This window comes from Phocoena phocoena, chromosome 13 (genome assembly GCF_963924675.1).
Source record: "Phocoena phocoena chromosome 13, mPhoPho1.1, whole genome shotgun sequence".
Classification (NCBI taxonomy): domain Eukaryota; kingdom Metazoa; phylum Chordata; class Mammalia; order Artiodactyla; family Phocoenidae; genus Phocoena; species Phocoena phocoena.
The window spans coordinates 80,743,250-80,762,992 of NC_089231.1; the positions used below are offsets into that span (position 1 = coordinate 80,743,250).

General features: G+C 45.8%; 1 protein-coding gene across 1 annotated transcript in view; it reads right to left on the reverse strand.

Moving 5' to 3' along the window:
- The window catches only part of CIT (citron rho-interacting serine/threonine kinase), a 169,668-nt gene that overhangs the window by 76,198 nt on the left and 73,727 nt on the right, over positions 1 to 19,743 (reverse strand). Inside the window, exons 10-12 of the mRNA XM_065889532.1 lie at positions 4,359 to 4,464; positions 3,307 to 3,450; positions 1,958 to 2,077 (exon numbers count right to left, since the gene is read on the reverse strand). Coding sequence (XP_065745604.1) covers positions 1,958 to 2,077; positions 3,307 to 3,450; positions 4,359 to 4,464 — 370 coding nt within the window. The remainder of the gene's footprint in view (positions 1 to 1,957; positions 2,078 to 3,306; positions 3,451 to 4,358; positions 4,465 to 19,743) is intronic.

Below are 19,743 nucleotides of genomic sequence, written 5' to 3' on the forward strand. Positions count from 1 at the left end.
ACCAGGGAATTCCCTAGGTGTTTTTATTTTAAACCAAATTCAAGTGCTCCATTGGGGGTAGCTAAGCAGAAGCAACATATTTAAATAAACAGCGGTACAGAAATTGGCTTTGAGAGGAAGAGTGCGGAATAAATGGCAAACCTGGGAGGAATTGACAGGCTGCAAACCAAATACTAGGAGTTTGCGGAAAGTATTAAATGCTTTTTCCTGGATTGCAAACATCCTGCTCTCACCAAACTTACCGAGAGTCATTTTAATAAATCCTTCTTTCGATGAGAAATAAAATCTGAAACGAAGAAGTTTTCTCCCCCTCAAAATGGAACGCTTAGCAGTCATTAAATCTAAAATTCCACATGGATGCCAACTGTGGTATGAATCACAAAGGACATTTCTTTGAACTCAACCACCAGCATACACCTTTTCAAAGTGTCCTGATAATTCTGTTTCTATGGAATTTCACAGACACCAGCTGCTCCCTCTGGTGGCCAAGCACAGCTTTCATTTCCCCAGGATGTCACCAAAAGCAAATTTCCAACCACACTGAACTAATGGGAGAAAAAGAATCCTACCTCTTGAAACTTTTAGGATGAAAAACTGTGTTGATAAAAGGGGCAATGAGTCAACTGTCAAAGCAGATTTTTTCAAACTGTAGATGTGACCTTCAAAATCTCTAAGTTAGTGTTGCAGTTCAGAAACCTGACAACCAATTTGCACCATTTCCTACGGACGTTTATTCAGAACACTTTTATCAAGCAAGAGGATATTAACCAATGATTTAAAAAGTATTAAGGTGATAATGAGATGATGCCAACAAAACATCCAAAACAGGAATTCTTTCTGTAAAGAACAGCTAATGAATCAAATTATTTGCCGGAGTTCCTTGCATTAGCACCACCCAGATGGCTAAGTGTGCGTTACCCAGAGACGAAAATGTTCATTTCCATCACTGTTTCCACTAGATTTTCTGAAGTGAATGAGAGTTGCCTGGCAGCTGATAATTCAGCTCTCCGATTGCTCAGTGCATTCTCTTCATTAAAGTTTCTATTCACAGTTTCTTCAAAGGACCAAAAAAAAAAAAAAAAAAAAAATCCATGCTAAAAAGGAAACAGTGAAGTGAAATAAAAATGAACCATCTAGAAAGAAACTCCTTTTAGAAATAGAGGGGGTAAAAAAAGAGAGTAGGCTTTTTAAAGGTCTGGATTCTCTTTTCTGAACACACAAGGGAGGGCTTTCTGTAGTCAGATTTGCCGTGTCAATTCTGACTCGGCCTTAACTGCTCAAACTCTTCTTCCAGGATAAGTCTTTAGATAAGTAAGACTATGAAGTACCCTGGCTTTTCTCAAAAACTTAAAGTGCATCTGAAAAGCTATGAAAACATTAATTTTTTTTTAATGGTCTAAAGCAGAGGTTGGCAAACTCTTTTGGTAAAATGCTAGATAGGAAGCAATTTCAGTTTTGCAGTCCATGTGGTCTCTGTCACAAGCACTCACCTCTGCCACTGTAGCATGATCAGCAGCTATGGGCAGTACCTAAATGAATGGCTGCACTGTGTTCCAATAAAACTTTATAAACACTGAAATTTGAATTCCATATGAAATATTCTTCTTCTTTTGAGTTTTTTCCCCCGTTTAAAAATGCAAAAACCATTCTTAGCTTGTGGTCATGAAAAACAGGTGGTTGGCCAGATTCTCACCCACAGGCTGCAGCTTGCCCACCCCTGCTCTAAACCTACACCTTCGATTGAAAAGAGTAGCCATCATGGGGTCCAGACTTCACAAGGAGCTAGATAGAACAAGGACTCTGCCATTTATATAAATCATGGGGAATCTAAAAGTTCCAAATGACCTACATAACTTTCTCTCCTCACCGCCCCCCGCTTCCCTCTCTCTGTCCCTCAAACACCTCTCCTGAAATGAGAGGTCCGGTTGGTGCCCTGCTCCCAGGCAGGGAGCCATACCTGCTCTTTGATTTCTTGGAGCTTCCGGCTCTGCTCTCTGATATCGTGGAGAAGCTGCAGTGCTTTGTCGTCCTCCTGGGACACCTCCATCCGTGCTTGCTCCAAACTTCGCTTTAAGCTCTGCGGAAAGCAAAATTTTAATAGGGTTGTCCTGTGGATCCTGCTCTGTTTGAAAAGATTCATTAAGGGAGCTGCAGGCTGCTTCGCAGACACCAAGATGGTTTCAGGTGACGGGCCAAAGTCGACAACTTCCGGTGAGTCGCTGATTCCAGGTTTCATCCTGTAAAACCCCTTGGTTCAAGAAACATCATCTCAAACCTTATGACCTTATGGATCCAGCCTGAAACTGCATCCACCTGTTTCCTACCTGCGCTAGCAGATACTTACTTGTACGTTCAGGACTAAAAACTAATAAGATCCCTTAGCCATGAAACCATCATTGGGGTGGCTACAAAGTCGTTTCTGGAATAGCAGTTATTCGAGGACTGTCAAGTATATATCCCTCTTTCAAAGTAGCAATGACTTCATTCTCTGCCCAGGTGCCATTTAAGACTCCAAGCAAACTATTTCCACCTCCTGGCTTACGTTTCCTGGACACCTTCCATCCAAAAGGTTCCCTCAATGCTTCAGTGACACTGAAATATAGATCTGAAATACAAAGCTGAATAACTTTACCCACCACTGAAAGGAGGCCAAATCTGAAATGGAAACATAGCAGTTATTCTTAATCAGCCACGCTCTATAGATTTCCTCTCCCTTGTGAAAAAAAAAACAGAACACTTGAAAAATGTGTGATTCAACTTGTTAAGACTGTACATTAAAAAACACCTGAATGAAAAGTTTTAACGAGACAATGGAGGAGACAGTCCACTCTTGTGAAGGAAAGAAAAAAAAAAGTCGCATGATAAAAGATGACAGAGGGTCTGGGTTTTAAAGGCTGAGTTTTGCTTGTTGCTGCGCTGGTTCTAGGCAATGGAACATTGATTTGGGACAGATTCAAAATACATTTTCTTGCACTTATTTGGGAGCTTGGTTCCTGAGGCTGACTGTGCTGGACACGAGGTGGAGCAGAGAGGTTGGGATGCGAGATACTGAGACCCTCTGCAACGCCATCTGTGCCCGTCTCCAGGCTCCTACCTGGACTTTCTGAGCCTGATCTCAGGCCTCTGGGCCCTCACGCCCGGCTCCCGCTACTCTGCACATCACAGGTCTTGCTCGTGCGTCCTCCCTCTCTCTCCTCTCTGCCCCTGGCTGTGATGTGCCTCGTGATGCTGTCACGAAAAAGGATGAGACACACACGACGGGAAGCGCCCGCTCCGAGGGAAGGGGGCTTTGGGGGGAAGGCTCACACTGCACTCTGTGATGTAGGTAGCAAGGTCCTGCTCCAGGAGGGATCTCTGAGTCTCAGAGGCCTTCAGCTCCACCTCCTTCTGACTAAGCACAGCCTCCACCTCTGACACTCTCCGATGTAACCGGGTCATTTCCTGCTCCATCTGAAATAAACACAGCGACACGTTAAAAAGGCCCGGGGGGGCGGGGTGGGGGGGTGTTCATCAGGAGCAATCGCATCTCAAGCTGCCTCCGAGACCACCTGGTGGTCCCGGCTGGCGCTAACTCGCCAAAAGGCTGGGATGGAAATACCATGGTTTCTTCGCCTGGGAGCGCACAGGTCTTCGTAAGGGCAGTCACCAATGCTAAGTCACTCCTCTCATGCAAGGCTGGGTTCACACTCGATCACTTCTCTAACCCAGTGAGCGAGGAAGCCACAATCACCATTTTTTTCACCTGTTTGCTTTTTTTGGGTTTGGGTTGGTTTTTTTGCAGACGTCAGTTTAATTTTATCCCAAATCCATCTTGATCCCCCCCATCTCCTTGCAAAGATCTAGAGGACAAATCCAGGACAGGGCAAGGAGATATGGATTCGTCTGCACTCTTAGGAGTCCCAGGCAAGAAGTGACTCTTACGAGCTTCCAGAGAGCTGCCCCTGGGCAGAAACAGTGAGCGTTAAGAGACGTTGAGCAAAATCAACACAGTGGCCGCAGTTACATAAGCAGGAGTTTTTAAAGACTAGGAAGAGAGACTTCGCATCACTCAAAGCAGATGGGATGCATCTCGGCCACAGGTGAGGACCCACGCCACCTGCCAGAAGACGCAGACATCTAGCTGGGTCATGCTGAGGAACTGGCCGCTTTATATCCAGGGCCTCCTCTGGTTAAGATTTAAAGGATTTACGGCAGCGTCAAGGCCCGAATTCATCTCCCTCTGAGCTGCTGGAGGCGCGACTTCAGCGCGGGAAGGATCAGGTGGCTCGGCGCCAGCGGCGGCCCCGGGCGGATCCCTTGGCATATATTGACGGGAGGCTCCTGCAGCAAGGAGGGAGGCCGGCTGCGGAAATAAATACCTTGTGACACTTGTCCTGGGAGTCCTGCAGCTCTTTGCTTTTGATGAGAAGTTTCTTTTCCATGGAGCTAGTCTTGGCAGGGGAGTCCAGACTTGACACAACAGACCTGGATGGAAGAAAACCAACGTCAAGGAGGCGGGTGGGTGGGCCTGAAAAGCTGCATTCAGAAACTGCAGCAGAGTTTGTGATTAGCAGATGCAAACTATTCCGTACAGAATGGATAAACAACAAGGTCCTGCTGTATAGAGCAGGGGAATATATTCAATACCCTGTGATAAACCATAATGGAAAAGAATATGAAAAGGAATGTATATATATGGGTAACTGAGTCACTTTGCCATACAGCAGAAATTAACACAACATTGTAAATCAACTATACTTCCATAAAATAAATTAAAAAAAGAAAGAAGAAAAACTGCGGCAGAGACCACAAGACCTGCCAGCATCCTTGGCCATCAACACAGCTGGCTCAAGCAGCTTCTAATAACACCAAGGCCATGAGGCAGAGAGGTGGACAGGACCAAGAACTCTGGAAGCAGGAGAGCCTGAGTGTAAATTTAGTCACCGTTGACCTGAGGCAATGATTCAGCCTCCCTGAGCCTCTGTTTCCATTTCTAGGCGGTAGAACGATAATAAAAGGACCTACCACAACAGGAGAGCGTGGGCATTAAGTACACGGCATTTGTGCTGATACGGCTTTATTCACTTACTCACTAAACGGATGTGTGCTGTGCACCTACACTGCTCCAGGCACTGGAAGAGCAGTGGACAAGACAGACACGGTCCCTGCCCTCCTGGAGCTGACATTCTCAGAGGGCACACAGAATGCATCAGACAGACACACAAACTAAAAGGTTATAGATGTTGCCAAAGAAGGAAATGGGGTGATGTGCTATGGCAGAGGAAATGGATCAGGGGCCTGCTTCTCTGTGCGGTGACATCTGAGCTGACACCTGAAGGATGAGAAGGCGCTGACCCTCCAAAGCTCTGGAAGGAAACAAGCTCCAGGGAGGGGGTGGATAACGCCAAGGTCTTGACGCAGGACTGAGCTAACACATCAAGTGCCCAATGGTATCAGTTAACTATACTGACCAAATTGTTGTTTATTCCATCCCCAAGCTAGCCAGTTTGGTTCTGTTTCATTTTACAGAAACAGCTAACACTAATTATGTTGGCTAAATAATGTCCCTCCACCAAGATGTCCACATCCTAATCTCTGGAAACTGTGGATCTGTCACCCCATGTGGCAAAGGGGACTTCGCAGATGTGATTACGTTAGAATTTTGAGATGGAGAGGCTATCCTGGATTACATAGGGTGCGGGGGTGGGGGTCCAACAAAACCACAAGGGTCCTCTTAAGATGGAAGCAGAGGAAGAGAGAGAGGTGACGACAGAAGTAGGGTCACAGTCAGAGGGAGGCTGGAAGATGCTACACTGTTGGCTGTGGAAACGGGGGAAGGGGCCACAAGCCAAGGAAACTGGGCAGCCTCTAGAAGTTGAAAAAGGCAAGGAAACTGATTCTTTCCTAGAGGCTCCAGAGGGTGCAGCCTTGTACACCTTACTTCCAGCCCAGTAAAATTCATCTTGGACTTCTGACCTCCAGAAATATAAAGTAATAAACCTGTGTTGTTGTAAGCCACTAAATTTGTGGTCACTTGTTACAGCAGCCAGAGGAAACTCATACACTTACTGACCACCGATTCTGTATGCACGGTTCTGTCCTAAAGCGAGGCATGTTTTAACTCTTTAGTCCCCACAATGACTCTATGAGACATTATTCTCATTTTATAGATGAGGAAACTGAGGCCCAGAGAGCTTAAGTAACCTGCCAGTTAATAAATGGCTTCTGTTGGTCCCAATAGAGAACTGGGATAGAGAGACTGACGATGAACCTGATATAACACTCAGGATAGTATCACAAAAATAATGTAGCGTGACCTCCTAAGAATGGGCTAGAAGGATGCTCTCTCCACAAGGACGTACTTACCCACACACATACACATAACTCACACACCCTGCCTCATTCCTAAAAGCAGTTAATTATGGGTGGAGGGACTTCCCTGGTGGTCCAGTGGGTAAGACTCCATGCTCCCAATGCAGGGGGCCCAGGTTTGATCCCTGGTCGGGGAACTAGATCCCGCACACATGCTACAACTAAGAACTCCGCGTGCCACAACTAAAGATCCCGCATGCTGCAACAAAGATCCCGTGTGCCACAACTAAGACCCAGCGCAGCCAAAATAAATAAATAAATAGTTTTGTTTGTTTTAATCTGTTTAAAAAAAAATTATGGGTGGAGATAACAGTTCTCATACAGGGCAGCTTCTCTCAGTGGTTGGCACCCTGGGCATGAACACTGGGACTGGTGAAGGGCAGAGCTACAGAAATAGCCGACAAAGGTTCTTCTGCACGGAGGGGCATGTGGCAGAGCCCACTGCTGCCCCATTGTCCGATTTTTGTTGCCTTAGTAACGGGGTTGCAGGAGCTGGTTGTCAGAGAGCACTTGCGTCCTACCAGCAGGTGAAAGTTCTGCTTTCCACTGCCCCAGACTACCTCCCTGCCTAAAAGAGGTCAGTTCCCCGCAGCAGCTCAGGTCTCTCTCCTCACAGCTCCCAGCCCAGTGACAGGGGATGGCGTGATGGTGCTGGCTCGCTGTACCCCAGTGACAGCTCCCAACACACATACTGTAGGGCAGCCAAGTGAGTCAACACCCAGAGTCATGCAGCTCTGTTCAAAATCTGACCTTGCCATTCACTCTGTGAGCCTTGATTTCCTCATCTGTAAAATGGGGATAATTCTCAACCTACTTCCAAGAGTGCTTATGAGGATTAAGTGAGATAACCCATGGGAAGTCCTTATCACAGTGCCTGGCACATCATGAGGGTTCAATAAATGTCAACCGTCACTACTATCACTGTGGTTTCTATCATCATTACCTTTGCAACGGTGTGAGCAGCACATGCCTCGCAGGCCTAAAACCCTTGCTTGAAACAGTGAAACTTGGGACTTCCCTGGTGATCCAGTGGTTAAGAACCCGCCTTCCAATGCAGGGGACACAGGTTCGATCCCTGGTCAGGGAACTAAGATCCCACATGCCACGGGGCGACTAAGCCCATGTGCCACAACTAAGACCCGACACAGCCAAGTAAATAAATAAATACTAAAAAGAAGAGAGAAAGAAAGAAATAGTGAAACTCAGAGGGCTGAATTTGCTCCATGCTATTATTCACATTAGAACAAATGTTGATTATTCACAGAAATGGGCACCGGGGACTGAAATCCAGAAATAAATCTTTTTTTTAAATCTCACTTTGGGCTAAAAATTTTAACCAAGTTCTGCTCCCCTCACTGGCCTATTTTCTACCTAAATCTAGTCAAAACACATACAAACACATTTTTTTTTTTAACGTGAGATGAAATGGGTTGCTTGGCACGGCCTTGAGTTGCCTTCGCTATTTCCTTTATTCCTGATGTTATTCTGGTGGGTGGGCTAGAGAAAACCCGACCACCCAAGGAGGGAGGGATGATCCACAGACCGGGTCCCGGTCCTTCAGTCATCAGAAGTCACCCACACTGACACAAGTCAGGGATGACAAGAGGGGCCATGGCTCTCTGGACCTGAGCACAAAACCAGCACCCCTGGAGAAGAACGATTACATGGGTGCATGATGATGGGACAGGAGGTGGCTCTGAAAACTTGATGACACGTGGAGGGCAGGCTCCAGAGGGGTGTAAAGTGTGCTCCTGTGGGTACAAAGCCCACTGCTTATTCACCCAAAAAGAGCCTTTCTAGGTCACCTGTTAACAGGGCCCAGAATCAGGGAGATGCGCAGCCCCCATCCGCTGACACGCACAGGAGACGATGCACCAGCCCCTCCCCGTCACCAGAGTCCAACTCCCTCATTCTGCTATTTTGATGCTTGACAAATGTTCACTGTTTAGAAGTTCTAAGTATGGCAATTAAGTCTCTTCAGAATAAAGGTGCTAAAGAAATCTTTTTTTTTTTTTTAGAATAAAAATTACATCTAAAAAAAAAAAGCTGGGGGCTTCTCTGGTGGCGCAGTGGTTAAGAATCCACCTGCCAAGGCAGGGGTCACGGGTTCGATCCCTGGTCTGGGAAGATCCCACATGCCGCAGAGCAACTAAGCCCGTGCACCACAACTACTGAGCCTGCGCTCTAGAGCCCACGAGCCACAACTACTGAAGCCCGCGCACCTAGAGCCCATGCTCTGCAACAAGAGAAGCCACTGCAATGAGAAGCCTGCATACCGCAACAAAGAGTAGCCCCCGCTTGCCGCAACTAGAGAAAGCCCACGCAGCAACAAAGACCCAACGCAGCCATAAATAAATAAATAAATTTATTTATTTTTAAAAAGCTATGGTAAGTTTGCTGTGACTAAACCCAGGTTGTAGCAACAATCCCGTAAACAGTAATGGGATTGGAGGATGAGGCTGGGGGATGAGGACAGAAGGGGGAAAGGTCACTGCAGCTTTCTAGGATGACTCTGGTCTTCAGATCGGCTACACATTAGAATCACGTGAAGAGCTTTTTAAAAATTACCGATGTCAGCCAGTGAAAACACTCGTGTGACAGTATAATGGTGGATACACGTTATCATACCATTGTCCTTACTCACAGAATGTACACCACCAAGAGTGAACCCTAAATAGGGAGGTTCAGTGATTGTAACAAAGGCACCCCTCTGGGGGGGATGTTGATAACGCGGGAGGCTGTGCATGAGTGGGGGGCAGGGGGCATATGGTAAATCTCTGTACCTCTTGCTAGCATTGCTGTGAGCCTAAAACTGTTCTAAAAAAAGCTGAAGTTAAAAAAAAGAAACTGATATCCAGGGCCCAACCAGACCAATTAAATCAGAGACAGAAAGGGTGGGAGTGGGGCCTGGGTAACACCATTTTTATTAAGCTCCCAGGTGATTCTAACGTACAAACAGGCTTGAGAACCATGGTGCTAATGAGAACAAAGTACGGTGATTTAAGGTCCAGGCATTTAAAACTCACAGTATGACCGCCCCCAGCATTTGCTTCCAGGTGGCACTTTGGTCAGGCCATTTAACTGGTGCCTTTTGGTCACTCTTTCAGTGGAAACACAATTTTGAAGTTAATCATGGTAAGCTATGAATTTCAAGAAAATGTACAGATTTCAGACACTGATTAAAGACTATTCCTACCCCCTCCATTTTAATAAGTCAACTAAAATATACCATTTCCATGAATTTCTATAAAAGAAATATACTAGAGACAGGTATGGCTCAACTTGACGTATTTGTATTCTATTTATTTTTCATGTAGACACTTAGGCCAATTCAATCACGAGTGTCAATGATAAGTAAGCTCTCAATATGTACTTCTTGAATGAACAGATTCCCCCCCAGTAGATATTATGAAATATTATCACAACTTACTTAGTTTTTCTAGGATTTTCATTATCCGTCCTTCTGACTTTGAAAGCAAGAGCAAATTATTGCTGACATCTGTACTATTCTAGAATTGACTGCGATGTAAATCATAGCTTGAGAGGTCTGATCCAAAGCTGGCCTCAGAGCCACCAGACTATTACCAAATTCAGCACTGTCCTCTTCAAGTAGCAACTCTGCTGGTCTAAAATCATCCTGAAAAGTACCGTTTCATCAAGCGTGGAAATATTTAAAGAGCCGGTGCTATTGTTTCTTTAAGAGAAGGAAAGTACAAAAAATCCTGTAATTGGTTGTAACTCTAAAGCTATCGGAGATGGGCATGGAATTGCTGTAAAGAAACTATTTCTGTTGACCCTGAAATGGGACAGAGTCTACCTGCTAACTTAAGAAAGAGTTGCCAGGGCTTCCCTGATGGCACAGTGGTTGAGAATCTGCCTGCCAATGCAGGGGACATGGGTTTGAGCCCTGGTCCAGGAAGATCCTACATGCCGTGGAGCAAACTAAACCCGTGCGCCACAACTAGTGAGCCTGCGCTCTAGAGCCTGCGAGCCACAACTACTGAGCCCACATGCCACAACTACTGAAGCCTGCGCACCTAGAGCCCGTGCTCTGCAACAAGAGAAGCCACCGCAATGAGAAGCCTGTGCACCACAACGAAGAGTAGCCCCCGCTCGCTACAACTGGAGAAAGCCCACGCACAGCAACAAAGACCCAACGCAGCCAAAAATAAATAAATTTAAAAAGAAAGAATTGCCAGAATTCTCCTTTGTTCTCAAAATTCTCAAACTTCAACAGATACGGGCATACCTTGTTTTACTGTGTTTTGCTTTATTAAACTTAACAGATATTGGGATTTTTACAAATGGAAGTTTGTGCAACCCTATGTCAAGCAAGTCTATTGGCGCCATTTTTCCAACAGCATTTGCTCACTTCCTGTCTGTGTCACATTTTAGTAACTCTCACAATACTTCAAACTTTTTCATTATTATTATACAGTAATTCCCCTACATACGAACAAGTTCCATTCTGAGAGCACGTTCAGAAGTCCAATTTGTTCGTAAGTCCAGCAAAGTTAGCCTAGCTACCCAACTAACACAATCGGCTGTATAGTACTGTACTGTAACAGGTTTATACTTTTCACACAAATAATACATAAAAAACAAACACAAAAAATAAAGAAAAGATTTTTAATCTTACAGCACAGTGCCTTGAAAAGTACAGTAGTACCAGCTACATCACTGCTGCTTTTACACTTGCTTCTGGACATCGGGGGCTTGAAATAAAGATACTGTACTACTGTACTCTATACAGTACTGTAAAGTACACAAAAGCACAACCACTAGTAGAGGATGCACGTATGTGACAATGTACACCAGACAGGTGAACTAATTTATGTGATTGGACATTCGAACATACGTTCGCATCTTTGAAAGTTCGCGACTTGAAGGTTCGTAGGTAGGGGACTTACTGCACTTGTTATGGTGATCTGTGATCTTTGATGTTAGTACTGTAATTGTTTTGAGGCACCACAAACTGCACCCACATAAGACAGTGAACTTAATAAATGTTGTGGGTGTTCTGACTGCCTCCCCTTCCGGCCATTCCCCATCTCTCTCCCTCTCCTCGGGCCTCCCTATTCCCTGAGTCACGATACTGAAAATAGGCCAATTAATAACCCTACAATAGCCTCTAAGTGGTCAAGTGAAAGGAACTGTCACAGGTCACTCACTTTAAATCAAAAGCTAGAAATGATTAAGCTCAGTGAGGAAGGAATGTCAAAAGCCGAGACAGGCTGAAAGCTGGGCTTCTTCGGCCAGTTAGCCAAGTTGTGAATGCAAAGGAAAAGTTCTTGAAGGAAATTAAAAGTGCTCCTCCAGTGAACACGTGAATGATAAGAAAGCAAAACAGCCTTATTGCTGACATGAGGGAAGTTTTAATGGTCTGGATAGATGATTACACCAGTCACAGCATTCCCTTAAGCCCAAGCCTAAACCAGAGCAAGATAGTGATTCCTCTGATGGGTCTGGGCAAAGTGAATTGAAAAGCTTCTGGAAAGGATTCACCATTCTAGATGCCATTAAGGACATTTGTGATTCATGGGAAGATGTCAAAATATCAACATGAACAGGAGTTTGGAAGAAGTTGATTCCAACCCTCATGGATGACATTGAGGGGTTCAAGACTTCAGTGGAGGAAGGAACTGCAGATGTGATGGAAACAGCAAGAGGACTAGATTTAGAAGTGGAGCCTGAAGAGGTAACTGAATTGCTGGAATCTCATGACAGAGCTTTAATAGATTAGCAGTTGATTCTTATGGATGAGCAAAGAAAGTGATTTCTTGAGGTGGAATCTACTCCTGGTGAAGATGCTGTGAAGACCGCTGAAATGACACCACAGGATTGAGAATATTACATAAACTTAGCTGATAAAGCAGCAGCAGGGTTTCAGAGGATTAACTCCAGTTTTGCAAGATGTTCTATTATGGGTAAAATGCTATCAAATAACATTGCACACTACAGAGAAATCATTCGTGAAAGGAAGAGTCAATCAGTGTAGCAGACTTCATTGTTGTCTTATTTTAAGAAATTGCCACAGCCATCCCAGCCCTCAGCAAACATGACCCTTATCAGGCAACAGCCATCAGCATGGAGGCGAGACCCTGCACCAGCAAGAAGAGTACGACTCACTGAAGTTTCAGGTGATGGTTTGCATTTTTTAGCAATCAAGTATTTTTAAATTAAGGAATGTACATTGTTTAGACATAATGCTATTGCACACTTAATAGACTATGGTATACCATAAACATAACTTTTATATGCACTGGGAAATCAGAAAAAATTGTGTGACTCGCTTTATTGCAATATTTACCCTACTGCAGTGAATACTGTGATACTCCAAGGTACACCTGTATTTTTTGACCACTTTCTATGAGTGAGTGTAAGATAGATAGATAGAAAGAAAAGAAAAAAAATATATATATATATATCCCTTATACATCAGGGAGAATATAAAAGCCCTGTGATCCCATGAGAGGTACGTGTGGACCAGTGGTTCTCAACTGGGGCAATTTTGCCTCCCATATGACAGGTGGCAATGTCCGGAGACTTTGCTGATTTTCACGACTGGGGGTGGGAGTGCTATTAACATCTAGTGGGTAGAGGCTAGAGATGCTGCTCAACAATTCTACAACCCACAGGACAACCCCCCACAAAAAGAATTATCCAGCCCAACACGTCAATGGCATCAAGTTGCAAAACTCTGCTGTGGAGGCTATTAAGTTAAGGAAGCCACAACTCCTGTCCTCAAAGAAGTAGCAATGTAGGAGAGAGAATTAATGCCACCATCTTTATTATCAAGAATAGCGCCCATTTATTGAGCACAACGTCAGGCACTGTGCTTGGTACTTTAGGGGTAACCTCACTGAATCCTCCAACAGTCCTCTAAGGAGGGCATTATTATCCTGTGGCACTGAGGCTAAGGAGCAGCTTACCCTATGGCCCCTACATTCTCCTATCAACCACATTAGGATGACTAGGGTACAGGTGATGGGCAGCAGAGCTGGGCTTTGGTTCAAAGTTGGGCTCTGCAACCCATCAAGTCATGGGAATCCCAACCCTGCTACTTTTTGGCTGGACGGCCTCGGACAAACCCAAGAAAAGAAACCCAAGAAAACTGCCCCAGAGACTCGGAGGAGCGAAGTCAAAGATGGGGAAATGGATCGTACAAGGGAAGGTAGCTTCTACCCGTGACTAGCTGCGTGCAATGCTGGGAGGGCGACTCCAAGGCCGGGACAGCCTGGGTACCCAAGAACATCCATATGCCAGGTCAGTCCACAGCCACCCCCCAGAAACGGCTCAACTCACGCACGAGAGCAACTCTTCCTCCATCACTTAGTGGCTCGGGGGGTAATTAAATAGGACAATACAGATTTTACAGGTCCAGGCTGGTTCATGCTCTGGGCTAGATGAGATGCAGTACAATGAGGATGCTAACAAAAGAATATGCAGCCTGCCCACACATTGCTTGCCTACTCCTCCTGGCTGCATCTCTGATACACAACCCGTTGTCCCCATGGAGAGAAAAGGCACTTCTGAGCAGCGGGTGCATGCAGCCACCCACCCACACACAGCAGTGCTGTCTCTTCAAGCACAAAGCCAAGTTTGGGTTTTCCTTTTTTTTCCAGCTTCTATTTTCTAGAAAAATTTACTCTGAAATCAACATCTCTTCCTGATATACACATGTGCTTTATAATTATAGAGGTCCAAAGAGTATTAATAGAGGTAATGGTATATGACACAGAGGGAATGTGGGGCTTGGTTGTTACTGCTGCAGCAGAAAGAACGTTTTCTTAAAATGTGTTCGATGTGACCTAAAAATTGCTTTTACATGTAACCTCAACGTTTAAGGAAAAATGACGAGATGCAGTTTTTTCAATGTCCATAAATAACTCCCATAACTCAAAAACAATTTCCTTAATAAAGCTATCAACAGAATACGTCATATCAAAAGAGAATACAATCTGTTTTTCCAACCTAAAAGAAGGTATATGTGCTGAGTTCTCTCTATCACTGCGGTAATAACTAAGATCATGCTTAAGCATCAAGCCATCCATTTATTTCCTTAGGAAGAGAATCCCAAGCCTGCAAGACATGCCTCCACATCACAGATCACATCGATCACAAATCACAGATATTCTTGAGATAACCAAGAATGGATACTGGAGGCTAAAATGAGGGAATCGAAATTAGCTCAGTTGAGAGCTCTACCTTAATTGTGGCCAACGGCACTAAAAATACATGCAAGCGCAAGATGTAATATGGTGCAAAAAATAAAACACTCATCAGCATTCTGTTCCAAAAATATATTGGCTTTTAAGATTGAGCATTCTGAAATTTATGAACTAACTTTATAAGCCCGTTTAAAAATACACACTGGTGTCCATCATGAACACTTGGAGATACAGTAGTCCCCGCTGATCCACAGTTGCACTTTCCATGGTTTCATATACTCATGGTCAACTGTGGCCCAAAAATATTACATGGAAAATTCTAGAAATAAACAATTTATAAGCTTTCAATTGAGCCACCGATCTGAGCAGCATGATGAAATCTTGCGCTGCCCTGCTCTGTCCCACCTGGGACGTTATTCATCCCTTTATATAGCCTATCCACGCTGTATACGCTACCGGCGAGCCAAGATACAGTTATCGGATTGACTGTCGAAACATCGCAGCGCCTGTGTTCAAGTAAACCTTATTATACTTAATAATGGCCCCAAAGCCCAAGAGTAGTGATGTGGCAATTCTGATACCCTCTTACTGTGTCTAATTTATAAATTAAACTTAATCATAGGTATGTATAGGGAAAAAAGTATATAGAGAGGGTTCGGCACTACACGTTGTTTCAAGCATCCATTGGGGGTCTTGGGACGTGTTCCCAGAAGGTAAGGGGGGACTACTACCCCAAATATACCGCTCTTCTAAAAAGCTTCTGAATCTAGCTAGCTTTGGGGCACCTCCTTGCCAACCCACACACACACCACATACACACACACAGAGCAGTGGTCTCCAGCTGAATTAGAACATATGCTTTGGAATGACTCAAGAATCATGTATTAAAACTCACGCTATTAATAAAAGTATAGTTACGTGATTTCTAATACAGTCCCCACCTCTAAGCCAGTGCCTAGCTTCGCAGGTAAATTTCACTGGTATACCACCACCTCTTGCCTGGATGGCTGCAGTAACTTAACCCATCTCCCTGAAGCCGACTCTTGTCATCCTGCTGTCCACCACACCGTGATCAGAGGGCCTCTCTGTACCATGAGAACCAGACCCTCCACGTCCCTACTCAAAATCCTGCAAAGGCTTCCTGCTCATTGCAAACAGAGCAAAATCCAAAACCAAAGGCCCTGCCTACCTCTTCTCGGACCACTTCCCCCGTGCATCCGGAAGCTCTGGCTACTCCAACGTGCTTTCTGGACACCCACTGGACACCCATGGGCTAGTGCCGGCCTCAGGGACTAAAGTGCTGGTTCCCAGCCATTGCCCACCCAGGTTCAGATTTCTTCAGAGCACTTCCCACCATCTGAAAAATGTCTTACCCATGAACTTACTTATCCTCTGTCTCCCTGCACGGAATGTTAGCTTCCCAAGGGCAGGGACCTTATCTATCTTGCTCAGTCATGCCACAAGGCTTAGAACTACATGTTTTACAATGAACGAATGAATGAATGAATGTGCCAAGCACTTCTGTGCCCCAGGCAGTCTCAGTTTAAAGGTCACAGTGGGACAAAGAGATCCAAAATAAGAAGTGAGCTGAATCAATGCTGACTTGAGAAAGCGCTCTGGCCCTCACACGGGAAATGCTCAGTATTGGTTCTGGATGGCACTGTCACGACGACACACATGCTGTCCCACCCAGGGGACGCTCAAGCACTGGAGGGTGGGTGGGAGTGCGTGACCTCCATGCTGGCCACAGCGCACGTCCACCTCCCCCAGCACCGAGTTCCAGATCCCGCTGGAACTAGGTCCTATCAGGAGCCTGCAGTGTGTTTTATAGAAGGTATAGCCAACCAACACATCACAGACTCCATTCTGAGTAAAAAATTGGACAGAGACATTAGGAAATCTGTCAGGCACCCCCACGGAGCCTGATTCTCTCAATGGGCAGAAACCAGCAAGATGTCTTTATAAAGAGGAGCGGGGAAGAAAAGAGACTCAAAAGCACCCCTGGGCCCATCTTCACCCCTAAATAACAACAACAAATATGAAATGAACACTCACTCTGCTCCCGGCACTAACACTACATGCTCTGCGTGACCCCACGATAAACCCAGCAGGTCGGCACGAATAACCCCCACTTTATACGTAAGGGAAGTGATGCTGAGAGGTCAAGTGCCTTGTTCGCACAGCTAGTGAGGCAGGGAGCCTTGACTTGAACCTACATCTGCCTGGTCCCAAAGCCTAGACTTGCAACATTCCGTCCCCCAAAACAAAGAATGCTTGTATCAGCTCTAAAGTTAAAAGCTGGAAAAGTTGGCCATCGACTGCCACATGCATGGTGAGTGAACTTAAGAAGTAACCCAAGCGGGCTTCCCTGGTGACGCAGTGGTTAAGAATCTGCCTGCCAATTCAGGGGACACGAGTTTGAGCCCTGGGGTCCAGGAAGATCCCACGTGCCGTGGAGCAACTAAGCCCGTGCGCCACAACTACTGGGCCTGCAATCTAGAACCCGCGAGCCACAACTACTGAGCCCATGTGCCACAACTACTGAAGCCTGCATTCCTAGAGCCCGTGCTCCACAACAAGAGAAGCCACCACCTGCGCACTGCAACGAAGAGTAGCCCCCACTAGCCGCAACTTGAGAAAGCCCGCGTGCAGCAACGAAGACCCAACGCAGCCAATAAATAAATAAATGTTCCTTAAAAAAAAAACAAAAGAAGTAACCCAAGCTTCTTGATCGGTTTCCTTATCTGTAAAACAACGGGTTACCACTGGGATTAAATAAGACTGTTCATCAAGCCCTTAGAATAGCGTCTGGTACAGTGAGCTCTCAGTAAAGTCATCTCTTTCGCCTTTATTATTAGGCTAGTCCGTCGATCCTGCACAGTCTAGCAGAGTCAGGATTGTTAGAGGCAGGGCAGTGTAGTGGTCCAGGCTATGGGTCTAAGTCTCAGATCTGTTACTATCTGCAAAACCTCAGGCAAGTAACCTAACCTTGCTGAGCCTCAGAGTCCTCCTCTGTAAAATGAGGATAATACCAGCTACCTCATACAGTTATGGTGAGATTGTGACGACTTAATGAGACAACGCACGTGAAGGGGCTTTCGGCACAGTGCTGGGCGCACAGGAAGTACTCAAGAGACGACAGCGTCCATGAGCAGCTGTATAAACTGTGCAGAAGAATTGGAATAATCCCTGGCCACTTCTAGTTCAATCTGACAAATGTTCACTGAAGGCCTGCCAGAGGCAAGGCCCCGCTGCATGCAAAGGGTGGAAGACACCATCCCCAACCTCGATGAGCGCTGAGCAGCTGGGCCAGACACAGGGCACAAGGAGGAGGGGTGAGTAAGAAGGCAGGCTGGGGTCTTGGCACATCAGGGTTGAACACCCAGCTCAGGAGTGGTCATTAATTCTGTGCACATCGTGATGCTACTGAAGGGCTGAGCAGGAAAATGACATCATCCAACATGTGCTTTGGGAGAATTCCACCCTCTGTAGAGAATGGATTAGACCGGGGAAAACGGGAGGCAGATGAATCAGTCAGGAGGCTACTGCAGCAGTCCAAAACTCAATGAGGGGTGGCAGTGAGGACAGAAAACCGGGCATACACGCAAGAGGCACAACTTCGAAAACTCGGCAACTGATGAGATGGTGGGGGAGATGAAAAATAGTTTAAGATGACTCTGTTTTCTTGCCTAGAAAGGTAGAGAAAGTGGTAGTTTCTTAAATGAAATGAGGAAAACTAAACTGGCACCGAGTGGCTTACTGAGTGAGCAAGTGAGTCTGTGCTGGGAACAGGGATGGAGAGACGCTAGCAGGACATTCTGGTGATGATGAGCAGGGCATAATGGGAGGAAGGCCATGCGGGGAGGAAGGCCATGGGGAAGTGAGAGTTACAGTCAATGGACTCAATGAGATCACCCCGAACAGGCTAAAAAAACAACTAAGGTGGAGCTTTAGGGGATGGTGCAACATCTCAAGGGCGGCCTGAAACAGACACGGAACAGGGAGAACAACAGTCAGAGAGGAAGGAGGGAAAACCAAGTTTCCATAACATGGAAGAGAAGAAAGGAGAAAGTTTCAAGACACACATGGCAACTAATGGTATCATGTGGTGGGGTGGCAACCACTAAACACAGTGGCTGGGTGGAATCCGTGGCTTCTGAGACAGTGATTTTCATAGAGTTGGAGAGGTTGGAAAAGAGGCATTGAGGGTAGGCTATTCTTTCAGGAAGTTCGTCAGAGAAAGGAAGGTGAGAGAGGTCAGGAGACTCAAGACAAGTAAAACAGAGAGAACCGAGAGAATTTCACTTAGGGGAAGGGACACTTGCCAAACTGGCACCGAGATTGGGAACATACAGCACCAGTTAGTCAATTACTGTCTTCTTAAGGGATCCGAGGCAACCATGCGAATCAGCATGTGTAGACCAGCAAAAAAAGGCAGATCTTCTGGAGCCTAATCCTCAGGACTGGGCTGGTAGCGCTTGGATCAGATTTCCTAAAGGTACCTTTAAGACAAATGAGAAGGCGGCAGAATGGTCCTGCCAGGCCTGCAAGGCAAGCACACACAGTCTAAATAGAGAACAGAATAAGGCAAGAAGAACAAGATGTGCTTGACTTAGAGAAGAAATTGAGCAAGAGGAGAAAACCCCACAAAATACAGAGGCGAGTCTTAGGCACCTGGTCGGGATGACTGTGGAGTGGAAACAGCACAGGGCACTTTAGGGCAGTGTCCATAGGCAGGAGCTGGGGAAGGTTTTGTAACTGATTTGGGAGGTACAGACGATGCATACCTTTGGGAACCAGAGCAGATTCTGCTACTGTTCAAACAATCAAAACACAGGTGAGGCTGTTTGCCATAGGGATCTGTAGGCAGTGCGCACAATGACAGACAGCCTTGGGCTGGAGGTGGAAAGGAACAGAGTTTTTAAGGGAAGATCACCCCCCCAACCCCAAGTATTTCAGTGAAAAGTAAGAAGGACTGATGGGAGAGTTCAGGCCATCTTCCACTGGAATAAGTCCTCCCGGCATGGACGGTGGGAAGCAGTGAAGTACAAAATGTAGACATCAACAGACACAGGTCTCAGACTCGTCAACAAATTGAGAGCTGCGGCCATAAAAATGACTTGAATCGATTCACCCAGTGCTTACTGAGTGGCTTGTCTATGATAGGCCTGAAGGGATAGTGGAGGGCAAGGTCAATGCAGTCCCCTGTCCTCGCCAAGCT